The 17,833-nt window shown below is 41.2% G+C and overlaps 1 protein-coding gene across 1 annotated transcript; it reads right to left on the minus strand.

Moving 5' to 3' along the window:
• Positions 1 to 5,936: 5,936 nt before the first annotated feature.
• LOC308353058 (mothers against decapentaplegic homolog 2-like) lies at positions 5,937 to 7,290 on the minus strand (the record flags this gene model as incomplete). Its single annotated transcript, XM_080819656.1, is given in 3 exon segments — positions 5,937 to 6,152; positions 6,156 to 6,987; positions 6,989 to 7,290. Coding segments are annotated over 3 exon segments (1,350 nt in total).
• Positions 7,291 to 17,833: the final 10,543 nt, after the last annotated feature.

A 17,833-nucleotide genomic window follows, 5' to 3' on the forward strand; every position in this document is an offset into this window, starting at 1 on the left:
TGTTGCCATTTGCATCACACATGCACACACACGTGCGTTCACACACACACACACACACGAATGACTGCAATGACTACCTGTTAAAAGGTAGGGTTGGTTCCAACTCAAAAAACTAAAAAATAGAGAATGAAAAATTTTTTTCACAATATTCCACTTGATATCACTTGAATTTTATACTATAGGTATGTGTATTACTTTAAGAAAATGTTTTTAAGCCAAGTGCAAAATATAGGAATCCAAACCAAGAGGAAATTTTTAAATGTCATACCACAGGTACCTCTATATCAGGATGGTTAAAAATTACACTAACCTGCATCTTGCAATCAAATAAAAAATGAGAAGCAAGCATGATTAAAGTAGAAACTTCAACATATGAGAATGAAGCAGATATAGTGAAGAATAAATAGCCAGCCACTTTAAATGCAACCGGGTGTCTAGGTCTGAAAAATCTGTAATTTGACAGAAGTCAGTATCTTTTCCAATTATGAATAAGGAAACCAGAAATGGACCAACGGATAAGTGTGACTCTTGTTTCCAAACATGGCAAAAGGGAAACTTTTTGAAATATTTGATCAATAAATATGACACAAATCACAGTAAAACTTCTAGAACATGTTGATCTAAGAAAAAGAAGATCAGGGGTGTCTGGATGGCTCAGTGGGTTAAATCCTCTGCCTGCAGCTCAGGTCATGATCCCAGGGTCCTGGGATTGAGCCCCACATTGGGCTCTCTGCTCAGCAGGGAGCCTGCTTCCTCCTCTCTCTCTCTCCCTGCCTCTCTGCCAACTTGTGATCTCTGTCTGTCAAATAAGTAAATAAAATCTTTTAAAAAAGAGAGTGAGAGAGAGACAGGAAGACAGGAGAAATCTAGTATGAATAGAAAAATTAGTGATCAATAATAATTCACACGTGCAAGATAGCTTACGGAATTCTATGTGCCAGAGAGATCCCATTTTGCTAGTCAGTTCTGTCCCTAGAATGTTTATACAAAGAGCCACCATGAATTAATGTGATAAATGCTGGTGTCGAAGCCAATCAGAAGTGTCTATTCTTATCTGCTGCCCATTTTTTAATATGATTGTCTGTTTTGTGTGTGTTGAGTTTGAGGAGTTCTTTATAGATCCTGGATATCAACCTTTTGTCTGTACTGTCATTTGCAAATATCTTCTCCCATTCTGTGGGTTGCCTCTTTGTTTTGTTGACTGTTTCCTTTGCTGTGCAGAAGCTTTTGATCTTGATGAAGTCCCAAAAGTTCATTTTCACTTTTGTTTCCTTCGCCTTTGGAGACATATCTTGAAAGAAGTTGCTGTGGCTGATATCGAAGAGGTTACTGCCGAAGTTCTCCTCTAGGATGCTGATGGATTCCTGTCTCACGTTGAGGTCTTTTATCCATTTCGAGTTTATCTTTGTGTACGGTGTAAGAGAATGGTCGAGTTTCATTCTTCTACATAGAGCTGTCCAGTTTTCCCAGCACCATTTATTGAAGAGACTGTCTTTTTTCCACTGGATATTTTTTTCCTGTTTTGTCAAAGATTATTTGACCATAGAGTTGAGGGTCCATATCCAGGCTCTCTACTCTGTTCCACTGGTCTATGTGTCTGTTTTTATGCCAGTACCATGCTGTCTTGGTGATCACAGCTTTGTAGTAAAGCTGGAAATCAGGTAACGTGATGCCGCCAGTTTTATTTTTGTTTTTCAACATTTCCTTAGCAATTCGGGGTCTCTTCTGATTCCATACAAATTTTAGGATTATTTGCTCCAGCTCTTTGAAAAATACCGGTGGAATTTTGATCAGAATGGCATTAAAAGTATAGATTGCTCTAGGCAGTATAGACATTTTAACAATGTTTATTCTTCCGATCCAAGAGCATGGAATGGTCTTCCATCTTTTTGTGTCTTCTTCAATTTCTTTCACGAGTGTTCTGTAGTTCCTTGAGTAGAGATCTTTTACCTCTTTGGTTAGGTTTATTCCAGGTATCTTATGGTTCTTGGTGTTATAGTAAACGGAGTCAATTCTCTAATTTCCCTTTCTGTATTTTCATTGTTAGTGTATAAGAAAGCCATTGATTTCTGTACATTGACTTTGTATCCTGCCACGTTACTGAATTGCTGTATGAGTTCTAGAAGTTAGGGGGTGGAGTCTTTCAGGTTTTCCATATAAAGAATCATGTCATCTGTGAAGAGAGAGAGTTTGACTTTTTCATTGCCAATTTGGATACCTTTTATTTCTCTTTGTTGTCTGATTGCTGTTGCTAGGACTTCTAATATTATGTGGGTATCCTTGTCGTGTTCCTGATCTCAAATGAAGACATACAAATGGCTATCAGACACATGAAAAAATGTTCATCATCACTAGCCATCAGGGAGATTCAAATTAAAACCACATTGAGATACCACCTTACACCAGTTAGAATGGCCAAAATTAACAAGACAGGAAACAACATGTGTTGGAGAGGATGTGGAGAAAGGGGAACCCTCTTACACTGTTGGTGGGAATGCAAGTTGGTGCAGCCACTTTGGAGAACAGTGTGAAGATTCCTCAAGAAATTAAAAGTAGAGCTTTCCTATGACCCTGCAATTGCACTAATGGGTATTTACCCCAAAGATACAGATGTAGTGAAAAGAAGGGCCATCTGTACCCCAATGTTTATAGTAGCCATGGCCACGGTTGCCAAACTGTGGAAAGAACCAAGATGCCCTTCAATGGACGAATGGATAAGGAAGATGTGGTCCATATACACTATGGAGTATTATGCCTCCATCAGAAAGGATGAATACCCAACTTTTGTAGCAACATGGACGGGACTGGAAGAGATTATGCTGAGTGAAATAAGTCAAGCAGAGAGAGTCAATTATCATATGGTTTCACTTATTTGTGGAGCATAAAAAAATAACATGGAGGGCAAGGGGAGATGGAGAGGAGAAGGGAGTTGAGAGAAATTGGAAGGGGAGGTGAACCATGGGAGACTATGGACTCTGAAAAACAACCTGAGGGTTTTGAAGGAGTGTGGGGTGGGAGGTCGGAGGAACCAGGTGGTGGGTATTAGGGAGGGCACAGATTGCATGGAGCACTGGGTGTGGTGAAAAAAACAATGAATACTGTTAATGCTGAAAAGAAATAAAAAATTAAAAAAAAAAAGCCAATCAGAACGCACCCCCACCCCTCACTCCCTCTCTTAGGCCTCTGGAGTTAGGAGCAACACCCTGGAGCATGTGGTTCTCGTGGTGGCTGTGCCTCTGTCGAGATCCTTGGCCAAATGACCCTTCTTGTCCGGGAAGATGCTTCTAGTAGACTTTTTCTCTTGATCCTTCTTTTTTTCACAATGTTAAATGGCATCACCACGCTTTGGAGACTCACGCAAACTGTGAGGATGACAAGGTCATGCCACCATAATAACGATGACTCTGCTTTCATGTTTCACCACACTTGCCACAGGGCCATCAGGGACTCAAGACAACCCTCTGATGTCTCCCTTCATGTCCAGCCTGCAGGCCTGAAAGAAACGTTTTGCAGGAGAAAACATAAAATAGGGAAAGAGAAGACCTCAGCTGTCATGACTGCTGATCAAATGTTGATTCTGTAAGAGGTGTTGTTAGAACAGAAACTGGAGGCCTACTCCTGTCCTCTTGTTGTGGGGTCAAGATGTAAGGTAAAAGGCAATATATAAGTTTGCCTATTAAAAAAAGGGGGATGGGCCACATCCCCATCACTATCGACTGGTTTGAACACCTGCAGGGAAGGCAGGTTGATGAAGAGTCATCCATGGACCACTTGAGTGACTCATGGGAAACTTCTACTGCCAGCTGCTCACAAGTGGGTCTTTGAGATTTACATCCTTATTATCTTAATAGGTGAAACACAACCCTTCAATGCCAATTAACAAATGCTTTATTCAGGTATTTCATGCTTATAACTATGGAGGAATGTCCTTGCCCAGCAGCATCTTGCTATCTATTTTTAGGTACTTAATTAATGGCCTTCCTCCATGATAAACACATCGTGTGTTCAATAAGATGATGAGAGCTTTCTTTAAAAGTGTATTTTGCATGCCATTATTCTTGAAATTGTCCTTCAACATAAAATCGTGAACAATTACTTTAAACAAAACCGTCGTAGTAATAATTAACGACAAGGTTAATTCTGTCCATTCTCTGATGAGTAATTCAGTCCTTACTTAATAGATGTTGAAAGATGCTTGGCCTCAAAATTCAGTGCAAGACAGTATGGTCTGTACCATCAGAGCAGTACTCTCAATAATGTTGTGGATAAAATTGTGCAATTCTTTTTTTTTTTTTAACAGTGTATTCAGAATTCACTTGTTTTCAGAGTATAATTGATTGGTGTTTAGTACCTTTTATGATTGCTTTTAACAGTGACTATCTCTGATAAATAAAAGCAATTACTGAGCCTTTTCCAATCATGTGAATCATTTCCAATTCAGGTATTTTGGTAGTTCCTGCATCTAGGTTACTCATTCGTACAGACCTCCCAGTTTCTGCTAGCTAAGAGAGAGAAAGGCCTGAGTTTCCCTGATGACAGATTTCTGACAAATATCTGGTGTGTTATATCTGTACTGTAATGGGAATACCAAGAAATCCACCTGGCTCATGCTATTTAAAATGACAGAACACTCCAAGAGCAGGCCATGATATAGGAAACATTTGCTATGCTGCGTATAAGTTTGTCTTGTGCAATCATATTTTAAAATGGTTTATTTCGCTGTCCAAATACAATGCATTTAGTCACCATTAAATCAATTTTTCTCTGCTATTTTGGCTGGTATACAGCCTATCGGTCATTTGCGAAGAAGGCCATGAGGCATAATGTGAAGGTATTGTGAAGTTTGAGCCTTAGAAATACCTGAGTGTTGGTGTGCTTAAACAGTTTGTAATGTCTATGAGAAGCTAGCTGATCTAATTTTACACTACTGTGATCCACTTGGAAAATAGAAGGAGCTGTGATGCTTTCAATTAACACATATTTAATCAGAAGGGGAGGGATAGAAGGAAGGAAGGAAAGAGGGAGGGAAGGGGCTAGGAAAGAAACAATTATTTGAGTTTTAATTAAAATCCATCTGTGGGCCTTGTGTATGACAGTCCGCAGTAATATAAGGCACATTCCAGAAGAAGTGAATGCTACTGAGAGATGAGATCATCAAATACGGGATAAGGAAGACTATGAAGGGGACGCATATGTGGAGGTAAATTGTGTAGATAAAACTAAAGGGTCAAAGCAGTTCAGAGAGAGCTCAATGTAGACCATCAACATCAAGAAAGGTTTCATGGAGGTCCAGACATGAGCTGGACCTAAGGGGTGGTTAATGTTCTTTTTTTTTTTTTCCACTTTTCTTCCCCCAAGGGTTTATTTTTGGTAAAAGGCAGAAAAATTAGTTTTTCTACAAGGGAAATCTGCTTCTAAATGATAATTTGAAAATCTTGATATATATTATATATTAAAAAAGACACACAAAAATAACGGAGAAGTGGGAATAACAGATTAGGTACTGTAACTTTATAAAGGCTTGCCTAATTCAAGAAGCAGCACACACACACACCTAATTTATGCAAACTAAACGTGTATATGAACAGCACAGTACTGTGATGCTGGATCATGACACATTACCTGTACACAGAGCTACAACTGGTATTAACAAACCTGTGGGACACTCGGTTTTATGCCCAACAAGACATCAGTTAAGTCTTTAAAATCTTCTCTTTCTCCTGTATGGGAGGGTATTTCTAGACACTACTTTTCCCATCTAATATTCGAATATAGGAAACCAATTCCACAAGGTGCTTTAATGGGTGAGACCTCAAGTGCTGTTTTCTCTCTTGGATTTTTGGACAGTGAACAGTCCATGGGGACCACACACAAATACTATGACAGAAGAGTTGGTACATTGAGTCTTTTGATGGGACTTGAGTGGTGACGAAGCCTTATGACATGCTCGAGCTACGCACTGAAGGGGATCCCATCTGAGTTAATACTTTGTCCAACCACTGTAGAGGTCCATTCAGATGAAGCTCAATCCAGCAAGGAGTGATCATTACTGTCTGCCTTCGGTATTCTGCTCCCCACCCTTTCACAAAACTCATTCTTATGGTGCATATTCTAGTTAGCTGATACACGGCTTCAAAACCTTGATTAACAGACTAAGCCAGAAGAACAGTAAATTCCTGGTTGTTGAAGATCTTCAGATTACAGCCTGGTGGGATTTTACACATGGTTGCGGGGTGCCAGCCGTATCTCTGATTACAGTTGGGGCTCTGCGCAAAGATTGCACTATCACTTAGGCACTTGGCAAAAACTTCTCCACTGACGTAATATAAGCGCACTCCTCTTCCTATATGTCTTCTTGTCATTTCTATAGTCGCATTTCGGTTGACATTGGAGAGCAACCCTAAGCAGAACCCCTCTGAATTGGATGGATCTGTGAAACCATCGACAGTGAGTGAGGGCTGTGATGCGTGGAAGGTCTCACCAACCCTCTGGTTTAATTCATAATAGGCCAAACTATGATTAACGGGGGAAAGAGTAGTAGGAGATAGTTCTGCTGGAGATCCTGTATCCATACTTTGGTTCAACTGCTGATCGCTTGTTTCTCCATCCTCACTGATATATCCAGGAGGTGGCGTTTCTGGGACGTAATTACTCTGTGGCTCAATTCTCACTGGGAAATTAGTGTTTTCTGGAATGGAGTGGGTATAATCGTCCAGAGGAGGCAGCTCTGTTAGGATCTTAGTATGCTGCAGCACCAGTACAGGAGGAAGAACTGGTGTCTCAACTCTCTGGTGGTGGTAAGGATTTACACATACTTCGTCCTTTTTAAGATTAAAAGCATATTCACGGTTTTCGATTGTTTTGAGCTCATGGTGACTGTGAAGGTCAGGCCAGTGCCACAATCGGCAATATATCACGTGTGGCAGTCCTTGCCGATGGGACACTTGTAGATGGCCATCCAGAGACCTGGTTTGTTCAGAGAAGCTAAAGGCTTGTGGTATGCCACTGATCTATCGTATTTGGTGTACTAAGTCCCCAAATTTCAGAGCAAGTGCTTGGTATGGTGACACATTTAGTATTACAATTTTGAGTGGTGATGGCTTTCTCAAGCTCATCTAATCGTCCTGTTTTATTTAGCTTCTTCACCAAACTTTTAACTGCTTTCTCACACCACTTTTCTTCTTGTCCATTCTGCTCACCTCCACCTTCTCCTCCAGATCCACCAGCTAATTTCTTCCATCCCAGCAGCCTTTTCACAACCGGTGGAGTGAATGGCAAGATGGACGACATGCTGTCAACAAAGGCCGCAACCTGCGCTGAGAGAAGATGCTCCTCTACCTGACCTGCACCGAGGCTCCGGGTCCCGCCCCATCAGAGCCTGGGGTCCGGGACCTTTTGTTCCTTCCTCTTCTGGGTGGTTAATACTCTTAACAGAAAGTTTCCAAATTTGGGAAGACTCTGGTATGTACAGTCATAGTTTTGACTGAGTGGCATACCTTTATTTATACCCCCCTAAACTGATGTAGAAACTAGCACATAAATAAAAATGTCTCCATATAGCTACCATCAAAACAATGGAACTGAACGATATAAAAGTAGTTTGCCAGCATCTGGTGTTCCTCGATGTTCTCAAGTTCCTGAGCAAAAACGGGGGTCCAATCTCTCAGAGAGACCTGGCTTACCAATTTCCTGACTTGGAACACACCCCACACGTTAGGATATTAAGGGTCTGAGAAGTTGTGCTGAAAAGAAACTATTCAGCTCTGTTTACTTTAGAATTCCCCAAGCGCACCTGACCATGGAATGTTCTTTTTCACAGCATAGACATGTCAAGGAACTGAATTCCATGGGACACAGACTGGGAAATAAATAGTCCACTACAGCAACAAACAAACCATCTAATTTTTGAAATGGGCCAAAGACCTTCACAGACACCTCACCACAGAAGACATACGGATGGCAAGTGAACATATGAAAAGATGCTCCATGTTGTACGGCATTGGGGAAATGCAAATTATTTTTTTGGAAGATTTTATTTATTTATGACAGAGAAGATAACAAGAAATGGAACACAAGCACAGGGGAGCTGGAAAGGGAGAAGCAGGCTCCCCACTGAGCAGGGAGCCCCACATGCAAATTAAACGAGTTGGCACTACACACCTATCAGAATGGCCCAGACCCAAAACACCAACAACACCGAATACTAGCCATGTTGTGGAGCTACAGGAATTCTTGTTCTTCACTGGGGGGGAATGCGAAAGGGTGTGGCCACTTCAGAAGACAGTTTCTTACAAAACTAAATGAGATTGAACAACTGTACTCCGTGGTATTGACCCAAGTTGTGGAAAACTTATCTCCACACAGATACCTGCATGTAGATGTTTACAGCAGCTTTATTCAGAGTTGCCAGAACTAGGAAGAAGCCAAATGAGCCTCAGTAGTGAATGGATAAATAAACTGTTGTATATCCAGACAATAGAATACTATTCAACTCTAAAATAGAATGCATTAAGAAGCTATGGAGAGATATGAAGGAAACTGAAATGCGTATTACCAAGCGAAAGACATTAATTTGAAAAGGCTGCATACTGTGGGATTGCAACTAGATATGTGACATTCTAGAAAAGGCAAATCTGTGGAGACGGTAAAATGATCAGTGGTTGTCAGAGGCTGTGAGGGCAGGAAGGTGAATAGGGGAAGCACAGAGGACGTTTAGGGCAATGAAACTCTTTGGGTGACATTGTAATGGTGGATACATGTCATAAATTTGTCCAGACCCATAGAATGTACAACACCAAGAAAGAACCTTGATGTCAGCTATGGCCTTTGGGTGACAATGATGGGTCATTGCAGATTCATTGACTGTAACAAATGTACTTCACTCTGTTCAGGGATGGTGATAATAGGGAAGTTGTGCACGTGCTGAGGACAGGGGATCTCGGGAGAAATCTCTGTATTTTTGCCACAATGTTGCCATGAACCTTGAAATGTTCTAAAAAATAAAGTCTATTTTTAAAAAAATGTAATCCAGGGCGCCTGGGTGGCTCAGTGGTTTAAGCTTCTGCCTTCGGCTCAGGTCATTATCTCAGGGTCCTGGGATCGAGCCCCGCATTGGGCTCTCCGGTCAGCAGGGAGCCTCCTTCCTCCCTCTCTGCCTACTTGTGATCTCTGTCAAATAAATAAATAAAATCTTTTTAAAAAATTAAAAAATAAGAAAATGTAATTCAGTGAGGAAGGCATTGCATTCCCATGAAATCTGCTCCACACACACATATTTGTTTTGTTTTATTTTTTGGTTTTTATTTTGTTTTGTTTTGTTTTGTTTTGGCTACTTTGCCTGTCTGGTACAAAGCTTCATTTAAAACAAACAAAACAAAAAAGGAAAAATTGGTATTGAGAGTTGTTCTGTGGCTGTTTTAATGGCCCAGTGAGTGGTGAAACCCAGATCTGCTCAACGGTAGTCTTATGCTTGTTCTACAAAGTTCTATCTTACAGAAGCATCCTTATCTACATCCTGAAACCCTCGGAAAGACTGATGAACAGATTGGAACAATGTCACAACTGATCTTGAGAGGAAAAAAATAGAAGCCCAAAGTTCAACCTACTCAAGTGTGGCCAAATATAAGTTTTTTAGCTCATGAAAGGAAAATGCCTTACGGTTGTAAAAATGTCAAAATTGTTCAAAGGCATAGAGATGGTTCCAAAAGGAATTTACAATCACTAACCAATTCTATAATGATTTCTAGTCTACTTCTTAACCATGTAAATCTGTGGTTTCTCGTTAAGGATTATGACACTTCCACCTAATTCTTACTTTGAAATAAGAGACATTTAAAAAATGTGGCTGAACTCTGACTGGAGAAAGATCCAACTTGGTCAAACATGCATAAGACACATAGTTCGCATGTTTCATCTCTTCTTGTGTTGAAGTCCTTGCATTTCCTACTGCCTGTTACCTACCAAACCTTTTCAATGTGTGTCTCTGATCACCTGATCAAAAAAAAATTTTTTTAAGTAAGCTCTGTGCCCAAGGTGAGCTGAGATCAAGAGTCACATACTCTACCGACTGAGCCAGCTTTGAACATATTTAAGTCTGATTCCTTTGTTAATGTCATTAATCGTTTTAAATATTCTTGTTTCACCTCCTTTATTCAATTGTCCTGTTATGTGAAGTTCTGGGGAAGGAAGCTATCCCCGTTATTTATTAAATCGGATGATTTGGAGTTTTGCTGCTGTAGTTTCTCGAGGGTTTTACAGTTTAGAATTGGGGGTCATCTTCACAATAGTGGGGTTTAGTATTCTCCATGGCGTGGGACAAGGGCAAGGGCCTCTAGAGGAGTTTACCAGTGTAGGGCCCCTCTTCTGCTCCAAAACAAAGTATCCATTTTATTTTATTTTATTTTTTAAAAGATTTTATTTATTTATTTTTTAAAGATTTTATTTATTCATTTGACAGACATAGATCACAAGTAGGCGGAGAGGCAGACAGAGAGAGAGGAAGGGAAGAAGACTCCCCGCTGAGCAGAGAGCCTGAACCGATGAGGTCCATCCCAGGACCCCGAGATCATGACCTGAGCTGAAGGCAGAGGCCTCAATCCACTGAGCCACCCAGGTGCCCCCAAAGTATCCATTTTAAACTCAATTCCATTTGAGAAGGAGGCCTGAGGTTACAAATTCGCATGGACTTTATGGCCGGTCAGCTTTTTTGTCATTGGCCCATGTAAATGGTAGATTTTTATCCGGTCCACCTCTTACTGAAGATTCAATCTCTTGGAGAGTGTTTTATCTAGAATTGCCGAAAGTCTCATCTCCTGTCTCACTGGGGTGTTAAAAATCCAGTGCCTTATATTCCCGAAGCTGACACCCATCCCCAGGGCTGTTAAGAGCCACTTACATCTTTGTAACTTTCTTCTTTGGTTGTGTCTTCCCTCCTTCTTTTGGGCACAGATGTGCGTTTGAATGAGGTTGGTTATAAGTTTTTAGTGTTTCCCGAAGACCACTGCTAGAGGGTTTTGGGGTTATTCCATATGCTGCCAGGTTCAAACACCCTTTGGCCTTCACTGAGTGACTTCTGTCAGGGACCGAGCGTGAAGCCCAGGTTGGTTGGATTTTGGTGTAACCTTGCTTGGCAATTCTGTGAGAACATATAAAACTACAGTAAGTTCAAAGTTTTCCAAGGAACTGGGAAAAGCTGGTGTGTGTTCTTTTCTGGGAACTTCTCTTATATGTCATAATAAAAAGCACGTTAATGGAGGAAGCAGCAAACAGTGAAGGGAGAGATTTTTTTTAAATTTGAGATCCTTAAAACAACACTTCTCCGTGCAGCAACCCTCAGTGTCAACAAATAACATGTGTTGAGTACCTCAGAACAGCCTCTGAAGCAGCACAGATGAATTACAAGGATTCTTGTTGGTTAAAGGAACTTAAAAAAAAAAAAAAAAGATTTATTTATTTATTTTAGGGGCGGAGCTAGTGGGTGTTGTGGGGAGGGGCTGAGCGAGAGAGAATCCTCAGGCAGATTCCCTGCTGAGCGTAGAGCCTGATGTGGGGCTCAATCCCAAAACCCTGGGATCATGACCTGAGCTGAAATTATGAGTCAGCCATCTAACTGACTAAGCCACCCAGGCTTACTCTAACACAGCAGTTTATGTGATATTGTATGTACGCACACGCACACATGCACACATGCACCTACCAATAATGATGGGGGGCTGTGGGGGGCGTGTGCAGTGCATCTATGCCCATTTTATTAGGCTTGGAGCAGAATTTTACTGTTTTGCATTTTCAGAGTTCCAGTTGCTGAGTCTTGGCTTTTATGATATAGTTTTGTTTACTGCCAGAATTTATTTCATGCCAAACCTTTGGTCAGGAAGACGACCTCTAATTATCCCGCTTTTCCCATGGAAGAGCGCTGCTTTACCCTGGACCACATGTTGCTCCAGTTCTCTGGAATGCATTTTGGATAAAAGCAAACACTGTCTGCATATCAGAATATTATTGTAGCTAATTAATTATACTACAGGCAATCAATCCAGGAGAAAATACTTACGGTGCTATCATGTGCCTAGTACCATACCACACTTTTTTAGTACTAGCTTTTTGAGATATTCTAAAAGACATAAAACATGGGCTTCTAACACTCAAGGGGCCAACGGGTATTTTATTATTTAAAGATTTATTTATTTGAGAGAGAGAGAGCGAGCACTCGTGTGCAATCGGGGGAAGGGCGAGAGGAAGAGAGGGAATCCCTAACTCAGAATGTGGGGTTGATCTCACACCCCATGAAATCATGGCCTGTGCAGAAACCGTGAGTCAGATGCTTAACTGACTGAGCCACCAAGGCGCCCTGGAGCCTACAAGTATTTTAAAAGGTTATGTAAATGCAGCTTATAATGAAGTACCCAATCAAAAACCATTTAAAAGACATGCTAAAGTCACTTCAGACATATTTAAGTCGATTTAAATGTAATTTTTTAATATGTGGAAGAATCTATTTAGTTAATATTTGAAAAACTAATCACCTATGCAAAAAGTTAGAATAGGATGAGGGGAAATCTGTGTTTTTTAAACCCTAAGAGGGTGAGGTAGACTGGAAGTAGTGGGGTGGGATTGTGCAGGAGAGGTGGGAAATGCATTTTCAATTATTGTGCCTTTTTGGGGTAACCTTGGTTAGGGACTATTTTTATTGATTGTGGTTGGAAATTTCCATTCCGGGATTTCTTCTAGGAAACCAGCAGGAAACAACAGAAAACCCAAATAGATCCTTTCCTTAAGAAAATTCGAAAGAAATGCAAATTGTAGCTCCTTCTAAATCATCCATTCCTGGGTCTGTCTTAACCATTTTTCTTAACATGTAATAAATAATTAAGTTAATGATGAGCATTAGATCATGAGAAGGAATCCTGGATTTCTAAGATGTTATAAACCCAGTGTAGTGTTCTTGAAGAGTATTTTCTCAGAAATTGTCATCTTCTCAAAATTTCTTAAAATTGAGAGAAAATTGCAGAAATACTTTGCAGCAAATTGAATTACACCCATTATTCTTATACAGTCTTTTAAAAAAGAGTAAATTTAGACTTACTAAGTCTATACAAGCAGAAAACACCAATTTTATAGGTGTATAAGTCTTAAGCTCTTGGTGGGAGAATACAGCATTGAATGGGTCAAAGACTATTGCTCTCTTTGCAAATCTTCAAACTGACAGAACCTTCTGGAAAGATTTATGACAAGTTTGTATTTTTTTTTTTTTTTTTTTTTTTTTTTTTTTTAATATTTTATTTATTTATTTGACAGACAGAGATCACAAGTAGGCAGAGAAGCAGGCAGAGAGAGAGAGGGGAGGAAGCAGGCTCCCCGCCGAGCAGAGAGCCCGATGCGGGGCTCGATCCCAGGACCCCGGGATCATGACCCGAGCCGAAGGCAGGGGCCTCAACCCACTGAGCCACCCAGGCGCCCCCAAGTTTCTAAAAATCCTACCAAATTGTTATGAATAAGGCTATAAATCACTTCACTGACTTGAGTAATGGGACTTGTATTTCATGAAACCAGTCCAAGAAACCCAGAGGCTTTCACTGATATTGAATTTTCTGTAATATCTAATGCCTATCTGCCCCCTGAAAAGATGAATTTTGATAATGACTGAAAATATTTTTACCATAATTTTTCTTGAAAGGAAAAACAAATAGAAATCAATGGTGTTAGGTCTGATGGTTTTAAAGAGGTTTATTAGTCACCAGCAGAGGGAAAAAAAAAAAAATTAGAAACAGTAGAAAATAAGTATAACCATATTCACTAAATTGATGTGGCTGTAAGTTCAGATTTTATCTGCAATCGTTATTGGTACATCCAGTTCTAATGGATGACTAATCTTGAGTGTTTCTTTCTGCATGACTTTTTTTTTTTTTCTGTCTTGCTTTGAATTTGTTGGACAAAGGAGAAACTTCTTTGAATGATCTACTCTTCTTTCCAATTATAGCCACACATTCTCATAGGGAAATGGAGAACCCGGTAGCTAACTACACTAAAAACCCACCAGCGGGTAACTCCCGTGGGGGAGAGAAGGGTACTTGTCCCACAAATCCCACATTTGCGTATGATAACCAAGAGAGCTAAGTGTAAAGCTGTGTAGAGGGAGCCCTGTGTGCCTTTAGTTAGGGACCTGACTACTGACATTCTGGGCCATGGGCTTTATAAGTGTTGTCCGTGTTACTAATCTTTGCCTCGGGTAGTATCAGAACCTAGAAGAAACTGGGCCATGCACAAAAGAAATCAGGCTAAGGGCAAGAGTAAACTTTGTAGCCCCAGACGTTTATAATGTCTTGTGGCCTTTCAGGTCCTGGTCAGTGATTTGCGTGTGTTTATGTACACCCTACTTGTCTTCAGGAAGAATTTGATGGGGGTCAGAGATACATTCAACACTTCAGGTACAATAAACGAAAATTGGAAAGAAGCTGAGTCAGAGGGGAAGCAAGGGCAGAGAAGGAGGCAAAATCCATTCCATGGGCTCTTAAATCTGAAGTCACGTACTCCATCTCAGAGGCCCTGGGAGGTAATGGGAGCCTTAATCTTTATACCCTTGTACTACAAAAAAAAGACGAGTCTGGAGCAATGGTGGGAAAAAGGGTCAGAAAGGTGCTTCAAATAATTCACAGTTCAGAAGCATGTGTGTAACCTGCACTTGGTATTTTTTGTGTGTGTGCATATTCAACTCTATTATAGAAAACAAGAAAATAAATGAGATGGATGACATTCACATCTATTAGCATGGATAAGGAAGTTAGTAACCCTATAAGACCAAGAAGACAGCAAATATTCATTGAGCATTATATAGAGAGGCTTGTAAGGTACTCAGGATTCACGAGGTCTTAATTCACTACCCACTGGTGGTGCCCATTCTGGTCCCAAGAAACACAAGTAAACAAGTAATCACAAGTAAAACCTGCTTATCAGGTTAGTTGGCAACCTCTAACTACTGACCAAGCATACTTACCCCTCTGTATTTGCTTGGGTTGATAGTTTCTGTTCCCAAGAGTTCTGACCTTAAGTGCTCTTTCTAGTCCTGCATCCTATTCCCATCTACTTCCTGCCCTGGCTTCCCTGGTGGACGCCAGAATCACCCTGTCTATCCCACGGGTCCCCATCCCTACCCCAGGGCACCTCTAACTTCATATCCCCGAGACCGACCTCATCTTCCCTTCCCCAAACAACTTGTCCTCCTGTATTTCAGCCCCCATGGCAGCAATATCTACCTAATCACTTCACCAAAAGCTTGGATATCACCCTGACCCTATCCTTTCCCTCAAGCACAAAGTCTTTTTATTTCCACTTCCTTAAAGTATCTTGTTATTGTTCTCTACCCATCATCTCTGAGCATGTGCCAAATTAATGACATAATGGGCAAGTCTAATAGACAAGGCTGTCAAAATCTACCTTGGTTTACCTCTCTGCTCTTACCTAAGTCCTGGACATGGTGGGAAAGACACTTTCTCTCACTCTACTCTTCCTTTTTACCTTTTCACAGCCTGAGCTCTATTGCTTAGAGCTGAATGATCCATTATCTATCCCTAATCTGTGATTTTACCCTCACTATTTTTTTCTGTCTAGATGCCCTTCTTTCACACCCTTGGTGCCCCCCAATCCACCACCCCATCACACACCATTTTATTCTGCCAACTCTTAATCTTTTTTTTCATGTTTTATTAGGAAGTCAGCTCTTCTAGGAAACTTCCCTAAAACCCCAGGCCCACCCTATCATCACCCTCTACCCTTGACCTTTATTGAATTTCATGCGCTCCCTTCGTGTTTTCACAGCAGTCTGAGATTCTGCTCTCATTACACTAGCAATCAGGGTCCCAGAGGAAGGAGATGGTGCTCGCTAATTAGGATGATTCAGAGAGGTGTGGGAGAGGGGCAGGGAAACCATAAGAGATAGAGTAGGAACCCAGGTTAGTAACAGTTGATCTGGCACCCACTCTAGGTCCAAACAGACAAGGTGAGATTGTGGTTACTGACAGCCTAGACAGAGAAAATCATGTGGGAGAGGTTATCTGATGAAGACCAGTGACCTTTGTTTGACAGTGACCAAAGGCAACCTTTCTGTGAAGAAAACAGAAGAGTGGGGCGCCTGGGTGGCTCAGTGGGTTAAAGCCTCTGCCTTCGGCTCAGGTCATGATCCCAGGGTCCTGGGATGGAGCCCCACATTGGGCTCTCTGCTGAGCGGGGAACCTGCTTTCCTCTCTCTCTGTCTCTGCCTGCCTCTCTGCCTACTTATGATCTCTGTCTGTCAAATAAATAAATAAAATCTTAAAAAAAAAAGAAAGAAAGAAAAAAAGAAAAGAGAAAACAGAAGAGTAACTCTCCTGGCTTCATTCGCCTCTTTTGTACTGGACTTCATACCAGGGTTTCCCACTGGCCAAACCAACCAGCAGGAAGAGGACAAGGAAATGAGTTAAATAATCTCATAGCCCAGCCTGGTGACCTGTAAGTTTGGAGAAGGGTAGAGATAGGCTTTAGAGAAGTGACCGGATTATATCTAGCACAATCACATGGTAATGAAACTGTCTTCTTTGTTCATGGGGCTCCTTCATTAGCCTGAGTTGCTTGAGGATAGAAAATATTTCTTTCATCTCTGCATCCTCCGTATCTAATATACACTAGATAACACGTGCTTATGGAATACAGGGAATTGGACATTACTTAGAGGGCTGTACTTTCTGAGCATGTCTCACATGCTTTTTGGAATCCAGGGAAAATGGAAAACAGAATGAGTTTTACGATTTTCATTGTCTCACAAAGAAGAAACATCATTTTTTCAAGAGAGATGAGTTACCTCAGCACAGTGGTACTGAGGTACACTGTACCTCAGTACAGGGCTCAGTACTGGGAGGGATTGGATGCAGTCTTGTGACTTCCTACATAAGAGATACTCGGCTGCATAATGGGCAATTCCTCCAAGGGAAGCCACAGGTGCAGAAACAGTTTTCATAGGGCTGTTTAAAAACTATGAGCCCCTTGGGGGTGTCGGGGTGGCTCAGTTGGTTGAGCGTCTGACTTGGTTTCGGCTCTGGTCATGATCCCAGGGTCTTGGGATTGTGCCCTGAATACAGCTCCATGCTGGGCATTGGAGTCTACTTGAGATTCTCCTCCCTTTGCCCCTTTCTCTGCTCATGCTCATGCGCACACGGGCTCTCTCTCCCAAATAAATAAATCTTTAAAAAAAAAAATTAAGGGGCACCTGGGTGGCTCAGTCGGTTAAGCATCTGCTTTCAGCTCAGGTCATGATCCCAGAGTCCTGGGATTGAGTCCCAGGATGCATCCGGCTCATTGCTCAGCAGGGATCCTGCTTCTCCCTCCCTCTGCCTGCCGCTCCCCCTGCTTATACTCTCTCCCTCTTGCTCTCATTCTCTCTCTCTCTGGCAAATAAATAAATTCTTTTTTAAAAATTAAAAAAAATAAAATATAAGCCCCTGTACATCTGAAACTTATACAACACTGTATGTTAACTACACTGGAATTAAAATTAAAAAAAAAAAAAAAGAAGAAGGAGAAGAAGAAGCCCTTGATAAAAGCCAAAGACTTGTTATTAAAAAGTAATCAGTAGGTGAACTGAGCTAATGTGGTCCACTCTGATAGATCTTAGAATATCTTGCCTCTCCGTGGTTTGGCCTCAGACTTCAAACCTCACCCCCTAAATAAGCCTCAAGTATAGTCCTCGCTGGGTCTCTCTTCTCTTACCAGCCAACAGAAGAGAAGGATCAACGAAGAAACTCGCATTCACTGAGGGACTATGGATCCATCAGAGGGCAGAAAGTTGGCTCCCTGAATGATTACGGGG

The sequence above is a fragment of the Martes martes genome (assembly GCF_963455335.1).
Source record: "Martes martes genome assembly, chromosome: 12".
In the NCBI taxonomy this organism is placed as follows: Eukaryota; Metazoa; Chordata; class Mammalia; order Carnivora; family Mustelidae; genus Martes; species Martes martes.